Source organism: Euleptes europaea, chromosome 3 (assembly GCF_029931775.1).
Source record: "Euleptes europaea isolate rEulEur1 chromosome 3, rEulEur1.hap1, whole genome shotgun sequence".
Taxonomy (NCBI): Eukaryota; Metazoa; Chordata; class Lepidosauria; order Squamata; family Sphaerodactylidae; genus Euleptes; species Euleptes europaea.
This window is the reverse complement of record NC_079314.1, coordinates 88,406,929-88,428,787: the sequence shown is the minus strand read 5'-3', so window position 1 is coordinate 88,428,787 and position 21,859 is coordinate 88,406,929. Positions and strand designations below refer to the sequence as shown.

Below are 21,859 nucleotides of genomic sequence, written 5' to 3'. Positions count from 1 at the left end.
TATCCATTGAAGAAGAAAAAGAAGAGAGAGAGAGAGAGAGAAAGAGAGAGAGAGAGAGAGAGAGAGAATCAAAATCTCATAAGACATAAGACAACCTTTCGGGCAGAGCAGGGTAAGGAGGAACCCCACCCCAAAGAATCACATCCAGAGACAAAGAAAGATTCATGTTCAAAGGTAAGCGGTCCATGCGGATGCTTGCACTCTTTTACGGGGTGGCCCTGGGCTCAGAGATGCAAGAAGGAAGCTGAGATAAGGCGCGCACTCCCGGCTCAGCACCCCATTCATTCACAGGAGCATCTGGAATGGAAGCCACTGACTGCTTGAGCCTTGCAGGGAAAGCCCGCTGACGGGGAAAGAGGCGTTTCCTGCCCCTCTTTCCCATCTGGTGTCCAGGAGGCAGCCGGGCAGCTGTGGGGCTGCTGCTAAACACAACTGCCTTTTGTGAGAGGAGCAAAGGGATCCCAGCTGCTTGGCCCAGGGGTGTGAGCTGCTTTGCAACTGGCTGGGCTACCGCTGACCAGAGGCTGCTCTCTTTGGCTGACATGAAGGTGTCACATTGGAATCCGCGAGCACTGGAGAGAGGCACGGTGGGGCAGTGGTGGGGAATCCCCAGCAGCCAGGGGAACGATGCCACTGTCGGTGGGCCGCAGAGTGAGGGAGGCTTTATTGTGATGGTGTGCAGCACCTGGGTTGATGTAAATAAGTGGGGAAAGGAGAAGAAGGGGTGTGATTCGGTGGGGGATGGGTAGCAGGCACTGAAGGGCTATGAATTGAAAGGGGGCAGGGTAGAGTGGGAGGACGGACTGAATGGATGCAGTACAAAGGGGGTGTGCTGTTAGGGGGGGGACTGTTGGAACAGGGCATAGGATTGACATACGTTAGATGCCGATATTTTTTTTGCTGGATTGTTCTAGTTATTTGAAAGAAAGAAAAACTGCAAGCATTTTGTACCGCACAGGTTTTTTCATCAGTGATGGGAAGCCAAAACAAATGCATCCCACCTCTCAGATGAGGCACTCCAATTTAGCTTTGAATGTGAATGCACCCGAGGGGAGAAACGATTCCATCACAGTTGGGGAAGATGTTGAAATAGATCTTTTTGCTATGTAGGCTGTTCCAAATTGGGCTAGGGGTGGCCTGCAGTAGCCCCATAGGTCCAACTGTCCTTCCTTTCTTCTAGTTAGGATTCAAACCTGTCTGGAAGTCCTGTTCTAGTGTCAGATCACAGAAATGTGGATGTCGGCTGTGATTTTTTTTCCTGCAGGAAAGACACTGCAAATGCTCAGAAGTACTTCTTTATTGTGTCTCCATAAATTGCAAGATGGAGGCTTAGTGTTCAAGTCTGATTTGAGGGCTGGGGCCTGGGGAGTTTTGGCTCAAATTAAGGTAAAACTTGAATAAATGACAAGATATAGATGCAGTTTCTGAAATATATATTTCTGCTAATGCGATATTGCATTATAAGTGTGTCCTGGAGCAAAGGTCTTCCCTATCTCCCAACTTTAGAAGCAGCACCTGTACTTTATTATTCATTATTTTCTGACAGCACATTTTTTTAAAAAAAGGATAATTTAAAAATTCCTGGAAACTATTTTAATAACAACAGTATGGTTCCCAAGGTTTTATGTTCAATGCATTTTATTTTGAGACAATGTCTAAGTGTGAGCACTACTACGAGTTTAAAGTAGGATCTGATTGGACTCTGAATGGCAGGAAGCATCCAGTAAAATCAGAGATGTATTGAATGAGATCTGTCTACCTATCTAGTAAGGTATTATTATTTTGTGAACAAAGGGGGGTGTCTATGTGGTTAAATGTTTCAGCCTCACTCACTCATCCCTCCCCTCATGATGCTATTCAAACAAAGAACTGGAAGGCAAGGAGAAAAAAACCCTCTATGTCAATCTATAGAAGTGAAAACAAACAATTAAATAAAATTGAATACTGAATGTAACCTGGCTGTGGGGTAGTCTTTGATTGCAGGTTTAAGAAGGTGCAGCAAATCTGTATGTGTATGTATACTGGGTGTGTTGAAAATACATTATGGCAAAGCAGAGGGAAAATAAATCTCATAATCCACTAAATGCTATTGTAACAACTAATTTAGCATTTAGAGGACAACTCTAATAGGTATGCATCATGACTAATATTCATCCACAGGCTGCGGCTTGGTTCATAAAGGAAGGTGACCCTATTTCAGACAAAGACTATTTAGGTGCATAAGGAAAAAGATCCAAATGGTGACTTTCTCCCAGGCTGTGTCGCCAGTTTAAAAGGAACAGGTAGTAGGTGATGTGAAAGACATCTACCTGAGACTTTGGAGAGCCACTGCCAGTCAGAGTAAACAATACTGATTGACTGATGGTGTGATTCAGTAGAATACAGCTTCATGTGTTCAGGTGATGGCAAAAATACAATAGCAAATGAAATGCCTGATGATTCCTAAGGGGTAGCTGTGCAACTCTGTTGCAGCAGGAATGAACAGGAATCCTGTGGCATCTTAAAGGCTTACCCATTTTTATTCTAGCATATGCTGCTGTGGGCTGGAGTCCACTTTGTCAGGTATGCGAGGTGGGTCCTCACTTGGCACACACAGACATGCAGACACACATAAGGTTATGAAGGAAAAAATGTATACAGCAGGATCGAAGGGCCATATAACACAAGAAATACAGTGTGAGACTAACAGTGCATTCCTAAGGCAAGTTACTCCAGTCTAAGCCCATTCATTTCAATGGGCTTAGACTGGAGTAACTCTCCTTAGGAATGCACTGTTAATTATGTACTCAAATGTAATAAGAACAGGACAGAGACCATTCACAACAATAATAAGTGGTGATGACTCACTCCCTCGTTTTTCTAAACTCTTTAACACCTGCAATAGCTGAAGACTCCTCTTGTTCAGGACTTGGAAATGTAATCAAATTAGGGTTGCCAACCTCCAGGTACTAGCTGGAGATCTGCTATTACAACTGATCTCCAGCCAATAGAGATCAGTTCACCTGGAGAAAATGGCTGCTTTGGCAATTGGACTCCATGGCATTGAAGACCCTCCCCTCCCCAAACCCTCCTCCTCAGTCTCCGCCCCCAAAAAACCCCACCAGTAATGAAGAGGGACCTGGCAACCCTAAATCAAATTGACTTTTAACAGGTTACCTCAAAGATACCCATAGGGGTAGGTGGCTTCACTCTATCTAACAGTAGGGTCAGCACTCCCCTGTTTTACAACTGGAATTATGTCAAGGCATGAATACACTTCATAAAACCTTCAGTACAGTCATTTGTTATCAGATTGTTTAGTTGGCATCCTTGTCAGGCCCTGCTTGGGTTTTGCTTGGCGGAAAGTCACCTTAGCCACCTCCTCCAGCCCCTACTTTGCTTTGATAAAGGCTGCACCCAGAAGCAGGTCGAAAACATGGCTCCATAGTAATAGCAGCAAGAAGCAGGCAGGCATGGCATCTATAGCTCCTATTCCTATGCTGCTTGCCACCACCCCGATACCCACTCCTACCCCTTCCCTTGTCACATCTGTGCAAAAGCACAGCCATGGTGGCCATCTTGCCACACACATTTCTGCAGCCAAGAACTCCCCCGCTCCCTTCATTTTTACTACCAAGTCATACTGTAATGCTACAGAAGCTTGAAAGGTCAGTGGGGAAAAAGCTCTTTAACAGGCTGAAAAGGAAGAAGGCATGGCACATAGCAGTGAACTGCCACACACCCTTTTGCAAACGAAGATTAGCTCCGCTCCCCTCCCCAGGGTGGTTATAGGTGGAGCACCTAGATGAAACTCCACCTCCAGCCACCCTGTAGATCCCCTTTTAAACTTGAACATAACAAAAGCCATGCTGGATCAGATCAGGGCCCATCAAATCCAGCAGTCTGTTCACACAGTGGCCAACCAGGTGCCTCTAGGAAGGCCACAAACAAGATGACTGCAGCAACATCCTACCTGTGTTCCACAGCACCTAATATAATAGGCATGCTCTTCTAATCCTGGAGAGAATAGGTATGCATCATGACTAGTATTCATTTTGACTAGTAGTCATGGATAGCCCTATCCTCCATGAACTTGTCCACACCCCTCTTAATGCCTTCCAAGTTGGCAGCCATCACCACATCCTGGGGCAGAGAGTTCCACAATTTAACTATGCATTGTGTGAAGAAATATTTCCTTTTATCTGTTTTGAATCGGTCACCCTCCAGCTTCAGAAGATGACCCCACATTCTAGTATTATGAGAGAGAGAGAAAAGCTTCTCCCTGTCCACTCTCTCCATACCATACATAATTTTATATACTTCTATCATGTCTCCCCTTAACTGCCTTCTTTCTAAGCTAAACAGCCCTAATTGTTTTACCCACTCCTCATAGGGCAGTTGCTCTAGCCCACTGATTATTTTGGTTGCTTGTTTCTGCACTTTCTCAAGCTCTGCAATATCCTTTTTTTAAGGTGTGGTGACCAGAACTGTACACAGTATTCCAAGTGCGGTCTCACCATAGATTTGGAGAACTTGGAGAAAAACAGGTTTTATTTTTTCTCCAGATTAAAGGAGAAAGCCCTGGGAATGCCATGAATCATGAGGACATTCCCCTTTAATCTAGGGCTTCCTGCATTTCATGTTGAGAAAAATCCCCATGTAGAAACAGCCAAACTGTGTCGGAAAGAAACCTCCTCACTATTCTATTGCAATAACTGAAATCCAACTGGAATTATTGCCAACTACCTCTAGCTGAAGCAAAAGCAACAGAGCAGAGAAAACCTGTACCTTCTCCAGTTACTAGGGTTGCCAGTACTGCCTGTGCAAATGCCATGAGATTTTGAGTGTGGTACCTGGGAAAGGTAAGAGCCCCGTGGCACAGAGCGGTAAGCTGCAGTACTGCAGTCCAAGCTTTGCTCACGACTTGAATTTGATCCCGACGGAAGTTGGTTTCAGGAAGCCGGCTCAAGGTTGACTCAGCCTTCCATCCTTCCGAGGTCGGTGAAATGAGTACCCAGCTTGCTGGGGGTAAAGGGAAGATGACTGGGGAAGGCACTGGCAAACCACCCCGTAAACAAAGTCTGCCTAGTAAATGTTGGGATGTGACGTCACCCCATGGGTCAGGAATGACCTGGTGCTTGCACAGGGGACCTTTACCTTTTTTACCTGGGAAGGGTGGAGTTTGGGGAGGATATGATATCACTGATGGGTGATGCTCTAGGACTTTCCCCTAATCTCTATGGAAAAGATCAGTTACATGGAGAAAGTCCTAGAGAGGCTATTTTCCTGCCATTTTTTCTCTCTTCAGTTTTTCAAGGGCTAAGGGCTGATTAAGGGGGTTTACCTCTTATTGGTAGAAAAATAGGAAGCCTACCAGTTACTAGTTACTCTTCACCAGCGATACACTCATGACATTCATGGCCATGCTTGGAACAGCTGCTGTTCTGCCCCTCCCAAGGTACCCAAATCAGGGCCTAATTTGAGCAAGCTGAGTTTGTGCTACACTATGCACTTCACATATAGGTCCTTAATGCTCATGTGATGTATATAGGCTCTTGAATATCTGGCAGCACTAACACAGCTGCCAATGAAAGGCTTTTACTTGCAGTCTTGGGGCTGATTCTGAGGTCATTCAGACTAACTCTTTGATTTATGACTGGCTGCTCACTTAGTATTCTGGCTGAAGAAGGAAAATCAGCCCAGATAGAAAATAAGTGGCTAGCCACATTCCCATGGGTTGTATGTGTGCCAGTTCTTCTTATATAACCTGTTGGCTGTTCTGAGTTACTTCTTTTGCTGAATAGAATGTGTGAATCTTCTACTACAAAAGAAATCAGATGGGCTCACTGGTTTGATAAGCTAACATTCATTTCATTTTTGAAAGCTGACGGTCATGCCAAACCACGTTTACTTATTTATTTACTTTATTTATACCCTGCCTTTCTCCCCAAAGGAAACCCTGAAACCTTGGTCTTCTCACTTCTGTTTTATACTCACAAGAACCCCATGAAGAAACCATGACCTGATCTCATTGCAAAACTAAAGCTTAGTTTAGAGTACATGTAGCAGGATGAGGTGATAATAAGATGGCGAAATGCTGAGGTAATAGATGGACTCTGCTACATCAGGCTGCAAGTGGAGGAAGGATTACATTTTGCAAAGTTTCCCAATATTAACAGTTTTGTGTGCTTCAGTGAAGTGAGCTCAGCCTCACAAAAGCTTATGCTAGAACAGATTTTGTTAGACTTTATGGGTTCCAGTGTCCTGTTTAATTTTAACACAGCATGTGACAGGCTAGGCTAGAACTAGGCTGCATACTCTGGGCTGAAAAATCACGGTGATTTGGGAGTAGAGTCCAAGGAAAGCAGGATTTTGGTGATAGAGGGTGTATAATGTCAAAGCAGGCATTTTCTCCAGGGAAACCGCTCTCTCTCATTTGGAGATGAATTGCAATTATAGGAGATCTCCAAGATCCACCTTGAGAACCCTAGCTACAACCTTTCACCTTTATGTACTATTTTTTATTTCAAGACCATTTTTACATGGTGGGCATTAAAGATGTTTCCTCCCCCTCATCTGGAATCTGCAGCTGGTACAGCCCATTCTACCATCTCAGGATTCTACCAACTCATTCTGCTGCATGAGTAGAATAGGCTTATGAGTAGAATAGGCTGATTTGAATGTAAAGTCCCAGCGGTGAAAGAACTTGCCTATGTCCAGGATCAGCATGTGCCCAGCATAGGGTTGACAGGTGACCCCTGGCCTCCAGTGGAGGAGGAGGGGTAGGATTGACAGATCCAGGTTGGCAAATTCCTGGAAATTTTGGGGTGGAGCCTGGGGAGGACAGGGACCTCAGTGGGGTACAGTGCCACAGTGTCGTCCCCCCAAAAAGCATCCATTTTCTCCAGAGGGACTGATGTCTGTAGTCTGGAGATGACCTGTAATTCCAGGGGATCCCCAGGTCCCACCTGGAGGATGGTATCTCTAGCCCAGCATCTCATTTGAACGGGGCTGTTAAAACAAATTCAAACATCATAGCTGTTAAAACAAATTCAAACATCATAAAGTAGGCTAGAATTGTAGATTGCTATGCAAAATAAGGCTCGCTCTGGCCTAAAGGGTTATGTGGTTATCCAATATATGCCACAGGTTGAGAACAAAGAGCTGTCACTGTAAAAGCTCTTGGCGGTGGTGTATAGAAGGATGAAACCCTGGGTGGCCAAGAGTGGACCTATACATACTACCAGGCTAGTTTAAAATTGTGCTGTTAGAGCACCCAGCTAGGCTTTTAAAAAACCTCACCCATGCTGGTATGTAAGGAGTGATTCACAGTTAGGATATATTGAAATATATTTTATACCAATGACAATGCCAGGGCAATCCTAAGCAGAACCTAACTGGCCTACTGAGGAAAATACAGTTGAAAAAAAAAAAAAAAGGAAGAAGGAGTAAAAATTGCTAGAGAGTTGGCTGCTGGTGCTAGGAACAGTTTGTTAGATAGCTGGAGTTTCTTGGCTAGCAGCAGCAGAAATCTGTGGAAACACAACAGAAGGAACATCCTGTCAAAATCAAAATCACAAACTGCTCGTGAAATGTTTAAGACACAATTTCAGCTGAGGGGAGCACAGCTTTGCTTGCTGATTATTCCCTCTAGTAAAGAAAGACACGATTTGCCGCATTAGAGTCAAGCAATGCCTGTCTCTTGTAGATCCCTGTGTTAGCACTTCATGGGAATAACATTTGAATTGGGAAGAAAGAATTCATATTTGTCTTATCTTCCTGCCGCTGTCAGTGGTGAATTAAAGCCAAATAATGCCTGGCATACAGACTGCAGATAGGGTTGCCAGCTCTGGGTTGAGAAATACCTGGAGATTTTGGGGGTGGAGCCTGGGGAGGGTGGGGTTTGGGGAGGCGAGAGACCTCAGCAGGGTCTAATGCCATACAGTCCACCCTCCAAAGCTGCCATTTTCTCCAGGAACTGAACTTGGTAATCTGGAGATCAGTTGTAAAAGTGGGAGATCACCAGGCCTCACATGGATGTTGGAAACCCTAACTACAGAGAATACAGAGCTTGGTTCCCCTAGAGAAAATGGCTGCTTTGGAAGCAGACTCTTATGGCATTATACTCTTCTGAGGTCCCTCCCCTCCCCAAACCCTGCCCTTCTCAGGCTCTACCCTCACAACTCCAGGAAATTTCCTACCAGACGCTGGCAGCCCTAGTCTGATAGGTACCAAACACCCCATAAAATGCCACCCAAAGTCATCATGAATAACTAGAGTTTAATTCTATATCTCTAGACATATTTTGTCAGTGATAAAAGCTCTCCATTGGCTTCCAGTTTGTTTTCAGGGGCAATTCAAATCACTGCTTTGACCCACAATGCCCTTAGTGTCCACTGGCTAGGGTAGTTGAAGAACCCATATTACCATGCTGTGATGGCATTCCATCAAACCTTCATGCTGCTATTATTATAATATTGGAGAAGTCATTTGCAGGCCACACTTCTACCCTCATCCTGTAGGTGTGTGCTTAGAGGTTTGCAAAGTTCCAGTTTTGCTTTCCTGATAACATCACACTGTTAAAGACTTGTCCATTCAGAGCTGACTCTACCATGCAGCAACTCTTCCATGCCGCAGATTCTGTCTCCAACCATAGTCTTTTCAAGTAGTTCAATACACATTTTTTGATAACGCTGTGGGCCCTCTAACACTTGACATTGCTCAGGACAGGAGGTCCCCAGTGTGCCACTTGTGGGTGCCGTAATGCCCACTGACACCTTTCCTGGTGCCTGTCAAGCGTTTTTAGAAAGTGGGAGGGGACAGATGTGGCTTTTGGCCACTGTAGATCGGATTGACTGTAAAGATTTTCGAACATGTCGCTGCCATCACAGGCCAAGGATATTCGCTGCGTAACTGAAGGTAAGCTGTGTGTATGCAAGAAAATATTTCTAAACAATATGATCATTCTAAAAGACATCCTGCCTGAAATGTTGAAGATTATACTATGCATAATCTCACTCTCTGGCCGAGGGCTGCAGAGCCTTGGGAGAAAGGGGCTTTAAGGAAGAGAATTGTAATTTATCTTAATTTGTCCCTCCTTCCCTCCTTTTTCAACCTAAAATGAAGCATAAGTGGAACAATTTAGGATTTCATCTCGCAGAGCTGCGGTTCAGCTGTTTATGTGAACGGTTTATTTCTCTCCTACTCTTGCAGGTCCAGCAGATATTAAGCCTGAAACAGCCATGTCTGAGCTGGTGCCAGAGCCCCGGCCAAAACCTGTGGTGCCAATGAAACCCGTTGGCATTAACTCTAACCTGCTGGGCTACATAGGGATTGATACCATCATAGAACAAATGCGCAAGAAGACTATGAAAACTGGATTTGACTTCAACATCATGGTTGTAGGTAGGAAGGAGTCAGGGCCGAGGGACTCGTGGAGTAAGACTTAGCTATGATACTGGTGTCATTTTCAGAGTCACATGGGGGGGGGGGAATAAGGGCAGGATACCAGGACTGGGTACAGAGTTGAGACTGGACTAATGTCAAGATTTCTGTTCCAGTTATTTTTCCGGTGACTCAAATGCCTAGCGCTCAAAGAGGTGGTAAACTTGAGACTGGGTTTTATCACTTCAGTCTACAGATAAAGGCAGGGGACTGAATGCCCCTTCCACACAGAAAGTTAGATGACAGGGAGAACAGTTCTATCTTCACCATTGCCCTGCAAGGATAGTTTTTTGGATACAGGGAATGTTGTGTGTGTGTGTGTGTATGTGCAGGAATGTTCAGACATATAAACTCCCTCCTGCAGTCTGAAGGCTGTGGCAAATTCTGTACAATTCTCCTTGCAGGCCAAAGTGGATTGGGAAAATCAACACTTGTGAACACCCTGTTTAAATCTCAAGTGAGTCGCAAGTCTTCGGGCTGGAACCGTGAAGAGAAGATCCCCAAAACAGTCGAAATCAAGGCAATTGGTCACGGTAGGAATTAAGACAGTAGTTCTCAAATCATGTTGTTTGTTTCTACTTCTAGGCCTTCCGGTATTGTACAAATGCCTATGGACATAATATTAGCCTGTTGAACCATTCTATCCAGGGTTCATGAGCAGCAGTGAAGTCAGTACAGTGTGAATCTCACAGCAAAGAGGTAGCAGGAATTGCCTAAAGGAGCACTACAGTTTCTGGCGGACTACTTTGAGAAGCTGCTTCCTCTGTAGCTTCACTTGCTTGCCCTCAGCTGTCTTGCTGGGCATCTCTGGCAGGTCTCTCCAGGCCACAGAATGGGGAGAGGAAGGGGGCTGCACCACCTTATTCCTTATACTGTCCCCAGGATCACACCTCTTGCGCCATGAGAGCTCTGTCCTGCTCAACTCCTTGGCCTTTCCCAGGATCCTACTTTTACAGGTACAAATAGCCCCACCCCTTCCCTGGGCATACCCAGCCTCTCTCTGAGGGAGGGTAGTGATTTGCTCCCCCCCTCCTTCCTACTGGGCTGCTGGATGGTTCCTCCCCGCAGTTGCCCTCCTTCCCGATTGATTATGCCAGGGCTTGGGTGGGATAGGCTGCCAGCCCTCAGTCCCTACCCGTTTTTCTCTTGTTCTCCCCCTGGGCTATTATTGGGCTTATTTGCCCTCATGCAGGATTCTCTGGCCTGACCCTGGCTCCTGGCTTGCCTTTGTGCAGGCTGTTCCAGCCCTGCCCTGGCATCTGCTGAGCTTTGGAGGCTGCTGTCTTCTCTGGGCCACTCCAACGTCGGGCCCCAGCTGGTTCTTCCACCTGCATCTGGAGTTGTGGTGCCAGGTAAAGGCCCTGTACAGGTGCCTGGAGGCTTCCAAGCTCTCTGTCATTGAGGGTGGGGCCGCTGGTAGCTGCATCTCCCATGGCAGCAGTGAAGGATCTGGTCCTGGGTCCCCTGGTGTCGCTTGACATACTTGTCCTTGGGCTCTTTCTGTAACCACAGCAGTGACCAAACTGATGGAGTTAGCTGTGTCCTTTCTGTCCTTTCCCGAGTCATGGCCACCCATCTCTCGGTGAACTACTCCCTTCTGGCTCCTTCACTTGTTCAAAGGTCATACAACCCACCATGACTTTATAAATGTAGAAGCATGATGGGAAGGCTAGGGTATGCAGACCTAAGTGGGATCATAATAGATTCAACAGTGGGATTTCTTAGGGTCAAACTACATGGTAAAGAATCCACAAGTCAGAACATGGTTTCCTGACCTGACTCATGGTGATATGTTCAAGGAGGGCACTCACCTTTAAAAAGCTACCTGTTTCTCCGTTTGGTAGCAAATGGTTTGCAGGGGAGGGGCGTCAGCCTTTTCTCCCATGGAATTTTTGCCACAAGAAATGGTGCTGGGGAGGCCTGTTTTCCCCTTCCTCTGGCACCCTGTGTCCATCCTAGGGCACATGAAGCCAGACAAAGGGGCAAACAGCCCCTCCAGCACCATTTCTTGTGGCAAAAATGCTATGGAAGAAAAGCCTGAAGCCCCTCTCTCCCCTGTTCCCCATTTGCTGCCAAGTGGAGAAACACAGCTTTTAAAAAGCAAATCCCTGCTTGAACGTATAATTGTGAGTCTGGCCAGGAACCTGTGTCCTGACTAGTGGATATTGTGTTGTGTATTTTGATCCTTAGAAGGAGACAAAAGGATAGTTGCCAAATCAGGTGTAATGGGACTAGGCACTTAGAAGATAAACGCAAAGGTTACAGATATACCTTCAAATGTATCAGCTTGGATAGGTGCTGAGCAAACACCCTGATCATGCAAGCTCCCACATCTGCACAGCTGGAATTCCAGAAGGCAATTCTTGGTAAGATAAGAATCAAGTGTAAGCTAGAGAAGTGGGCGCTTGTTTCATTTTACTATGCAATTGTTCCATTTCCTTCTATTCCATTTTCCACTGTCCTGTCTATAATTTAAATGTTGTGTGGTTACTGTGTGCCACACCAAAGATAATTGGTCTGCTTGTTGTTGTTGTTTTGTTGTCTCTACAGAACTAATGATCTTTTCTTTTTAAAAAAAGTATATTGTTACTGTATGTAAACTATGATGAAACACTTTTTACACGTCATAAAGCTCTCAAGGAAGGAAAGCCACAGGGCACGCTGGGAAGTAATGCTTAGGTTACTAAGGATCAAAGTGGATTCATGTGCTCTTGTGTGTATGTAAAGTGCTGTCACAGCTGATTCATGGCAACCCCAGTATGTGTAAAGTGTCATCAAGTTTCTACAGAATTATGGTGACCCCAGCAAGGGGCTTTCAAGGCAAGTGATTAAGCAGAGGTGGTTTGACATTGCATTCCTCTGCACAGTCTTGCTTGGTCTCCCATACAAGCACCAACTCTTCTTAGCTTCTGAGATCTGATGAGTTCGGGCTATAGTAAACCACTCCACATCCCCAGGTGCTGCTAGTGCTGAAAATAAGTGGGCCAGTTTGGGGCCAGAGTGACTAATCTGGACCTGGGGATACAGAGCAGCACATAATGTATTTGCCAAAAATTAAAGGCCCATTTATACAGTAATGATGCTGTACCATGAATCAGTAGGCCTTGGTACAGATGAAAATTGTTTTATGCTCCTAAACATTTGCAAAGGATCCAGATATTGCAGTGCTCTCCTTCTACCATTCCACAAATTTACATGTGCCATATAAAGTGTTTTGCAACCAGCCTTCCGCAGATGGTATACACATGAAAAAAACAGAGAGGCATTTTTAAATATGGTTGGGTCCAGATGTTTTTTCAAATTGACTGACAGTCAAGCAGGAAGCTTGATTTACACTTGCATCTCAAAGTTCTTGTGCTTTATAATGTACAAGTGATTTCTGCCCTTGATAAAAATAAATATTTTCAGAAGAGCCACAGGGATGTATAGTTCCGGAAGGGCCATTTCGTTTTCTGCTCAATGATGTAAAGGGCTTTATTATGAGAGAGAGTTTTGATAACAGCAACATTTCTCCCCCAGTTATTGAAGAAGGTGGTGTCAAAATGAAGTTGACAGTTATTGATACCCCTGGATTTGGTGACCAGATCAACAATGAAAACTGGTGAGAGTTTTGTTTATTTCACTGATTTTCTGTTCCATCTTCCCGTTTTTTCTTTGTCTCCTGAATGATCACAATTGTCAGAAATGTGTGTGCATGTGCTTAGTATAATCAGGGATTAGATTTGTCTTAATCTAAGGTTTCACTCTTGATAGTGAAGGACATGACATGCCCTATAAGTCCAATTATTTAGCACTACAGGATTCATGTTAGTATGACATTCATTACCAGTTAACTTGAGAGCTGGTCGAGAATGTTCAGTACATAAGGGTTAATATGAGATATAAAAATAGACTTTTGACCACATATAGACATTAAGGGTTTCTGTAGTCCGGGAGTTCCCATAGGGGAAATCCACTAGTGGGTCTCAGCAACCTTGAGTGTGGATCACAGGAACAGTCAGCTGGGTCACTATGCCAAGGGGTGGTGGATAAGAGAACCACATATCTTCTACACACAAATGGACTTTGAAAGACACTCATGTCGCAAGGCTTGGGTATCTGGGAGCAGAAGTTTAAGCACTGTGACAAATTCCAATATCTATTTCTAATCTATGCAGAGATCAGATCCACTGGAGAAAATGGCTGATGAGGTCCTTCTCCTTCCCCAAACCCCAACCTCCCCAGGCTCCACCCCTAAATCTCCAGGAAATTCCCAACCCAGAGTTGACATTTCTATTTCTGAACACTATCTCCAATGTGGCACCAATCTTGGGCTTCAGGAAAGTGGGCAAGGCCCTTCCTTGTAGGGACTGTAGTTGGCAGGTACATCCTACCTTGAAACAGCTGCTGCTAGAGAAGCAGGAAAGCTGCCAGCCTCCCTAAGGTGCAAGCCTCATGCCAGGGATGAACATAAATGTGGCTCTTTGAGTTGATGGTGACTGTGAATGTTGGTTTCCGTGAGCTGTGGAGTGATTATTGGTTGCCTATAGGAAATCAGAAGGCGATTGAGACTGGGAAGGGCAGCCATGAAGGACTAGAAAAGATTCTGAAGTGTAAGGATGTGTCACTGGCCACCAAGATTAAATTAATTCATGTCACCATATTCCCTATTACTATGTATGGTTGTGAAAGTTGGACATTGAAGAAAGCTGATAGGAAGAAAGTAGATTCCATTGAAATGTGGTCTTGGAGGAGAGTGTTACAGATATGGTGGACTGCCAAAAAAACAAATCAGTGGGTTATCAATTAAATCAAGCCTGAACTGACCCTAGAAGCTAAAATGACTAAACTGAGGCTATCGTAATTTGCTCACATTAACAGAAGACAAGAGTCACTGGAAAAGACAGTCATGCTAGGAAAAGTTGAGGGCAGCAGGAAAAGAGGAAGACCCAACAAGAGATGGATTGACTCGATAAAGGAAGCCACGGCCCTCAATTTGCAAGATCTGAGCAAGGCCGTCAAAGCTAGGACATTTTGGAGGACATTGATTCATAGGGTCATCATGAGTCGGAACGGAAGCGACTTGACGGCACTTAACACACACACATAGGAAGGAACAAATTAAACAGTGGTCTTTTAACAATTCTTGAACCTGTTTCATCCCTACTCAAACTGGTGTAGGGGGGCTATAGTGGGAAACTATCTGGAATTGTTCCTCACAACTGCTACTCAGACCACTGGAGGAAAATTGTGGCATGTTAGGCACAGTGCTAGAGTGTTGGCATGGCACAATGGCATTACCACTGTTTTGTACTGAAAGTGACATGCCATGTTGCATCAGCACCGATACAACTGTCGCTGCCCTGCAGGATCTCCCAGTAGGAGACAAAGAAATGTTATCTGCTTCTTTTCCTTCTCTTTCTTTCTTCCCTGCCCTCTTAGCTGGGAGCCTATTGAGAAATACATCAATGAGCAATATGAGAAATTTCTGAAGGAGGAAGTGAATATTGCAAGGAAGAAACGAATCCCAGACACAAGAGTCCACTGTTGCATCTACTTTATCTCTCCCACAGGTCACTCGTATGTATCTCTCAGTAGCTCTAGGGCATGTCCACATGATGGGGGCAGCTCTGCTGTGCTAGTTAAGCATTCATGATACCCACCAGCTGCTTGGTACCCATGTGCAGTGCACACAGATCCCCCAGTAAGCAGCATGGCAGAGCAGGGGACCTAAGCAGCAGCACAGATGGCAAAATCTGCCAGGGGACAAAGAGCAAAAATGACCCACCGTGAGTATGGGAAGCAAGCTTAGTGATGAATAAGGGTGAAATTTGTGTTCTAGAGTTCCATAATATCTTGCTAGTACTTAGTGCCTGCCAATTCCTGCTCACTTGAATGACTGGAAGAAAGCTGCCATGGTGTCATATTGTTCAGGCCATTTCACACATGATTTTCTTTATATATGGGTGTACACTAGGGATGCCAGGCTACCCACTATAGGGAGAGACTTCTCGGCATCCCACTGGTAAGGTGCTGGCAAGAGAAAAGCGGGGGGATGGAACACATGCTGGCATCATGCCGACTCGCTGACAGTACTTCCGGTAAAAACTGGAAGTAATGTGGATGTTCTAGAATTTACAAAAACTCTATGGTAAAACCACAGAATGTTTGTAAATTCTACAGCATCTAATGACGTTACTTCTGACTGTTGTTGGAAGTGATGTCAGCATGTGATCCATCCCCCTCATTTCCTCTGGCCAGTGCCTCAGCAACAGGATGGCTTCAGTTCCTTCTGGGAGTTGCCGGCTTCATCCTGGCAACCCTAAACTGTACACTGTTTCAGGGAACAAAGAGTTCACTATGAGCTTGTGTACCTTGTCATCAGAGAAGATCTGTTTTGCCAGGTGTATACTTTGTGAAAATTTGCCACTGGATGTTGATTTCCAATAAGTGTACACATGGCAAAACAGACACTTGTATGACCTTCCTACATTGTAGTATGTAAACAAGTGTTCCCACACTATTTCTTATACATTGTGGTGGATGACTTTATGGTCTCTCTATTTCTTCTTTATTTATTTCCCTGTCCATTATGGGTATCCAGTTGATGACGTTGATTGCTTGAGAGGGCAATGGCCATGTAGAAGGAAGTTAACAAGAAAAAGCCTACAGCTCCAGATGGGAATGATTCCTGTTCATTTTTTCCCTTTTCCAGCCTAGAAACTAGAGAGGGTTAATTTTATGGAGTCTAGGGATTGGAAGATGTCCTTCTTTATTAAAGAAGTGATAGTATTCTTTCTCCTGGGCTATAGCTTGCGACCTTTGGATCTAGAGTTTATGAAGCACTTGAGCAAAGTAGTAAACATCATCCCAGTTATTGCCAAAGCAGACACCATGACTATGGAGGAGAAGATTGAGTTCAAGCAGAGGGTAAGTGTCTCCCTATTTGGGGGAAAACATCTTTCAGTGTTGGGACAGGAATATTTTCTCTGCATATATCTTTTCATTTTGAAATGTTTTCGTATCCAGGTCCGGAAAGAACTAGAAGTCCATGGAATTGAATTTTATCCCCAGAAAGAGTTTGATGAAGACCTTGAAGATAAAACAGAGAATGACAAAATTAGGGTAGGATGCTCATGATTGTGACTAACTGTTGAGTAGAATTCATTTCTGCAGAAAGTAGAAGCATCAGTATTAACTGCATGCTTTTCTCTTCATCTTGCTTGTGCTGGACATGTGTTGTATAAGCTACAGCCACTGAGGAGAAGTAAGCCATGAATTCTTAGCAGCTAAGCATTTATTTTTGGTAGTTGTTCAGCTGAAAATTAGACCTCATTTATGTTTTGGTAGCTTAATCAAGAGTTTATATGACTTTTTGTCCACACAGGTTTGCATTTTACAGGTTCTAGAGAGAAAATACATCTCTCTTGAAAGATTCACAGCTTTAACTGAATTCTGATTGCCCTGTAAATAGATTCCCAGATTCTTGTAGGTTATCCAGGCTGTGTAACCGTGGTCTTGGTATTTTTACACAGCCCGGATAACCTACAAGAACCAATGAACTTTGACCGTGAAAGCCTTCGACAATAGATTCCCAGATGTTTTTAGCATGGGCACTGTTGGCCAGTTGCATATATTATATCAACTTCAGTTGGAACTAGCCTACATTAGACTTGTAAAGTAAACAAGCTCTCTGTGTTAAGTATAACTGATGTCTGCAAATGAGTCTTAGCTCATCACTCAATCCTTATGTGAGAAACTTGTACATACTTGGAAAGCAACCTGCCAAATAAATAAATACTAGTATAACACAGAGAGTTCCTTCAAGTAGCTACCTAATGCACAGAAAATATAATAGAAATACGTCAATAATGGGTTAAAGGAATGTGAATGGCCTAAATAATTAGAACTTAAGAGAACATTGAGCAAGTTTTGGCCAGCAATTATAGTGTGTATGTCATGTTCTGCAAATAAATATAAGCTAGGAGAGAGTGGTGGTGATAAAGACAGAAACAAGCCTTCTATATGTCCATGCCTGTTACTCAGAAGAGCAAACTCAGCTTAAACTAAACTTATCTGATCTCAGCAGGAAAGTATGCCTTTTGCAGTGGTGGGCAGTGACAAAGAATATCAAGTGAATGGAAAAAGGGTCCTGGGCAGGAAGACACCCTGGGGAGTCATTGAAGGTAAACAAATAATGGCCTTTTATTTTTGAGTCTCATTTATAAATACCAATAAGTGGCAGACAGCACAGTGACAAAATGAATGGTGCTAGCAGCAAAGGTTAAAATTGTACCAGTAAGGTACCTGGAGAGAAGTTGTTCCCTGTTGCCTTTTTCTCCCTGGAACTGTTTGTTGTCTCTTATCTCTCCTTTAATTATTTCAATGAGGCAAGGGATGTGTTTACCAGAGTTACTAATGGTACAAAATTGGAATGAATTGCTTATAATTTGGGGGATGAGCAAAAAAACCTGTAAATTCTGTTAATTAAGACAGCAACAACATGGAAAACCATACAAAGAAATATAAATATAAGAGCCCCGTGGCGCAGAGTGGGAAAATGCAGTACTGCAGTCCAAGCTCTGCTCACGGCCTGAGTTCAGTCCCAACGGAAGTTGGTTTCAGGTAGCCGGCTCAAGGTTGACTCAGCCTCCCATCCTTCCGAGGTTGGTAAAATGAGTACCCAGCTTGCTGGGGGTAAAGGGAAGATGACTGGGGAAGGCACTGGCAAACCACCCCGTAAACAAAGTCTGCTTAGGAAACGTCAGGATGTGACATCACCCCATGGGTCAGGAATGACCCGGTGCTTGCACAGGGGACCTTTACCTTTACCATATAGGGAAGAATGAACTGCACATGTATGGCCTGTAGGCATATGGTACCTTGCTAGGTTGTACCACTTCTGAAAGTATTTGGGGATTTTAGTAATTAACAAATTCTAGGAAGTGAGGCTGTGGCAAAGCAGGAACATGATATTTGCTGTTGTATCTAAATACTCATTATTTCCAGACTTGTTAAATGATAGCTCTACTCTGCACTGGCAAAATCTCAACAGGAATGCTCTTTTGTTCTGGAGACCACAGTTCACAAATAGGAAAAGAGACAGAGGAGACTGCTGATGTTAAAAAATAATAATTTATAAGGCAAATAAAAAATGGAAATTGAGAATATGCTGACATTTTTTTAATGTTCTAGAAATAAAATTCAGGAGGGGGATCCTAAAAATGAGGAGTTTGGTGGTACCTCAAAATTTCTAGAAAGATTATTGAATCATTGAAAGGACTGGTTGGATAGGTAACTTGCTGGGGGAGGATTTTGGAGCAGGATATTCTGGCTTCAGAATAGTGGTCATGGAGACTGGCACCGAAAGGTACTCAGGCTGCAATCCTAAGAGCACTTACTAGGGAGTATATCCTGTTGAACTCAGTGGGACTCACTTCTGAGTATATATGCTTTGGATTTTGCTGTAAGTATCAGCAAAACAGAAGAGAGTTCTGAAGAAATATTTTAATCGACAGAGAATACCAGTCAGACAACACAGGATTTCTAGAGGAAATTATACTCACTTTCATGAGTGCTGACTGCTTCAAGGGCTTGGTTTGATGGATTCCTTCCACTTCTGATTCCACATTAAAGCATGATTAATGTATTTTGCTTTAATTACAGTGGAAAATCTCAATCACTGTGAATTTGCCCTACTCCGTGATTTTGTCATTAGGTAAGTCTATTTGTTATCAGGTAAAGAGTGTTGCCTATTGAGCTGAATAAAAAATGATGACCAGATCTAAAACTGGATGACCATCACAGTTGTGTTTGAGTTTAGCATTTTAACAGTGTCATCCTAAGCAGAGTTACTTCCTTCTAAGTCAACTGAAGTAAATATATTTAGAAGGATGTAACTCTGCTTAGGATGGCACTGTGACCTATTAAGTTGTGGGTTTTTAAGCACTTTGAAGTCATTTAAAGCGACTCCCATTTTTACTGGATAGCTAACACTTTACAGCCATAGTAATATTGGCTTCATTCTGGGTTGTTTTTTATTTAGTTCCATGCTATTTGACAGGCCATGGACCGTAACAACCACTACTAATAAAAGTAAAAATGTATTAATACAAATTAAATTCTGGTATTCTGTATTTGTTTTTCCATTTACCTCAGACATAAATTAAGCAGATATCAAACATATATTGGCATTTCATACATAAATTGTTATCCAAATGAACGAATTGGTTAGTTTTATTAGTGTACTAGTTAGTTTAATTTCAAAATACAACACCGTTATGGACAACGAATATCAAGAATAGAATATCACAAGTCAGAATATCAGAACTGAAAAAACTAGAAATCTTTAGAACAAGAACTCTTTTGTGCTCACTTTTACTACAAATGCATATAAAGTTACCTTTAGAAGGCACTCCCATTAGAGTGAAGTGAATTGTGACTTGGACTCTATGGCATTGAAGTCCCTCCCCTCCCCAAACCCCGCCCTCCTCAGGCTCCGCCACAAAAACCTGCCGGTGATGAAGTAGAACCTGGCAGCCCTAGCCCCCAAGGATCTGTAGTAGGACTAATTCTATTTAATATTAATAAATAATTTGGAATCAAGAGTGAGCAAAGTAGCTATTTGTGAATATCACCAATGTATTTGGGAAGATGATGTTAAGCATCTTTCCAAACTTGGAAAAAATAAGGAACAACTGCTAAATAAGATTAGTGTTGAGATGTGATGCAGAGGGTCAAACATCCTAAATTCACATAACATATATACACAGTTGGGATCAATTTCTTGGTGCAGTTGCAGTGAAAAAGGCAAGGTTCGTGCTAAGAAGTAGAAAAATAACTAAAAATAAAGCAACCAGTATAATTATGCTATTGCATCAGTTATGCTATTGCATGCTATGGTGCAGTTGCATAAATAGTGCATATAGGTTTGGTATTGCAAAAAAAAAAAGATATCATAGAGCTGTAGAAGTTGCTGAAAATAGTTGCTAAAGTGATCAAGAGGTCTAAACACTATCCTGATCAGGAAAGAATGAAACATTTAGCAATTTTTAATTTTGGGAGGTTATGGGAAAGACAACTAAAGAGAAGAGAAATAAAAAGGCTGATTAAATTATGAATGGTATAGAGAAAGTGCACTCCTAAACAAAGCAACACCCTTCTAAGTCCATTGAAGTCATTCTGGGTTGTCAATGGGCTTAGAAGGGTGTAATTCTATTTAAAGATTGCACTGCTAGTCCACCAGCAAAACTGATGACAATTTTCAGGACTTCACACAGTGCATACACTTCTGTAACCCACTGCCATAAGATACAGTGATGGTCACAGATAATGAAAGGTAAATTTAACAGATGGTTTGATTTATGGAGGTTAGGTTAAATGGAGCCTCAGAATACCAGAATACTCAAAAGGGGGGGACCTACAGCCTTCAGAGGGATAAATCTGAATATATAAAACAGCTGTGAAATGGTGAACTACTGATGTTGGAGGAACTCTGCTGGTAGTTGTCTTTTAATGTAAAGAACTACCTGAGTGCTCCATGACATGCATAGAGGACTTTCTTCTTTCTCTTTTCTCTCATATATTCTTTAGGACCCACCTTCAAGACCTAAAGGAGGTAACACACAACATCCACTATGAAACTTACAGGGCTAAACGACTGAATGACAATGGGGGGCTTCCCCCGGTGACCGTAGAAATAGAAGAAAACCATGAAAGCAATCTGTGAATAACCCTTTCTGGTCTGCTCTCACCTGCTGTCTCTGAATTATAACCACCATTACCACTCTTTCCCTTGATTTGAATTCAGGCCTCTTTGAAGCATGTGGAATATCCTTTGTGTGTGCATATGAGGAAAGACCCAGGGGCAAAGCCCCTAGCTTTCCTCAAATGTCCTCATCTGGTTCTTTTTTATTATTATATGAATTTTGTATTTTGCACAGCGAACACTAGTCTTCCGTTGTCACATATTCCAAGACTCTCAACTGTGCATAGTGATTGTTGAAAATATCGAAGGGAAGTGATTTGATCTCTGGGGTCACTTGGAATGTCTGCAAGGGAAAAAAATGAGACTGGTATAAAGATGTTGAACGCACTACGGGAACTACAGAGCCATACTTTGGATGTGAGTTTCATAGGGCTGGAAGAGAATGGGTTGCTATGCAGTTGTGGTGGGTGGCTTGTTCTATAGGCTTACTTCTCAGTGTGGAAGCAGGAAAATGGACTTATTTGGAAGTAAGTTCCAGTGAATCAGTGAGAGGGATTTGTTGCCAAGTAAATGCATTTAGAATCAAGGTGTCAGTAAGAGAAAGACAGACAGGCTTTGGGTTATCTTGTTTTCCCTGGAGGGAAGTAAATTTGTAGAGAAAAGTAGAATCAAGAATTGATTCAGTAGTAGATTTCTTGATGTGGGGAGGGGGAAAGCATTTTAAAGGAAGAAATCCCTTTCCAATTGTGA

General features: G+C 43.3%; 1 protein-coding gene across 2 annotated transcripts; it reads left to right on the top strand.

The window, feature by feature from the left end:
* The first annotated feature begins 120 nt into the window (after positions 1-120).
* Positions 121-21,583, top strand: SEPTIN3 (septin 3). 2 transcript variants are annotated; one of them, XM_056845715.1, is made up of 10 exons: positions 121-174; positions 9,193-9,384; positions 9,828-9,956; positions 12,943-13,024; positions 14,845-14,982; positions 16,215-16,332; positions 16,432-16,527; positions 17,492-17,588; positions 19,069-19,120; positions 20,995-21,583. In XM_056845715.1, the coding sequence occupies exons 1-10, from the start codon at positions 165-167 to the stop codon at positions 21,128-21,130; spliced, it is 1,050 nt and encodes a 349-aa protein (XP_056701693.1). In that variant the 5' UTR covers positions 121-164; the 3' UTR covers positions 21,131-21,583. The 2 variants fall into 2 exon arrangements, with proteins under 2 accessions (XP_056701693.1, XP_056701692.1); XM_056845714.1 differs by having other exon boundaries at positions 17,489-17,588.
* Positions 21,584-21,859: the final 276 nt, after the last annotated feature.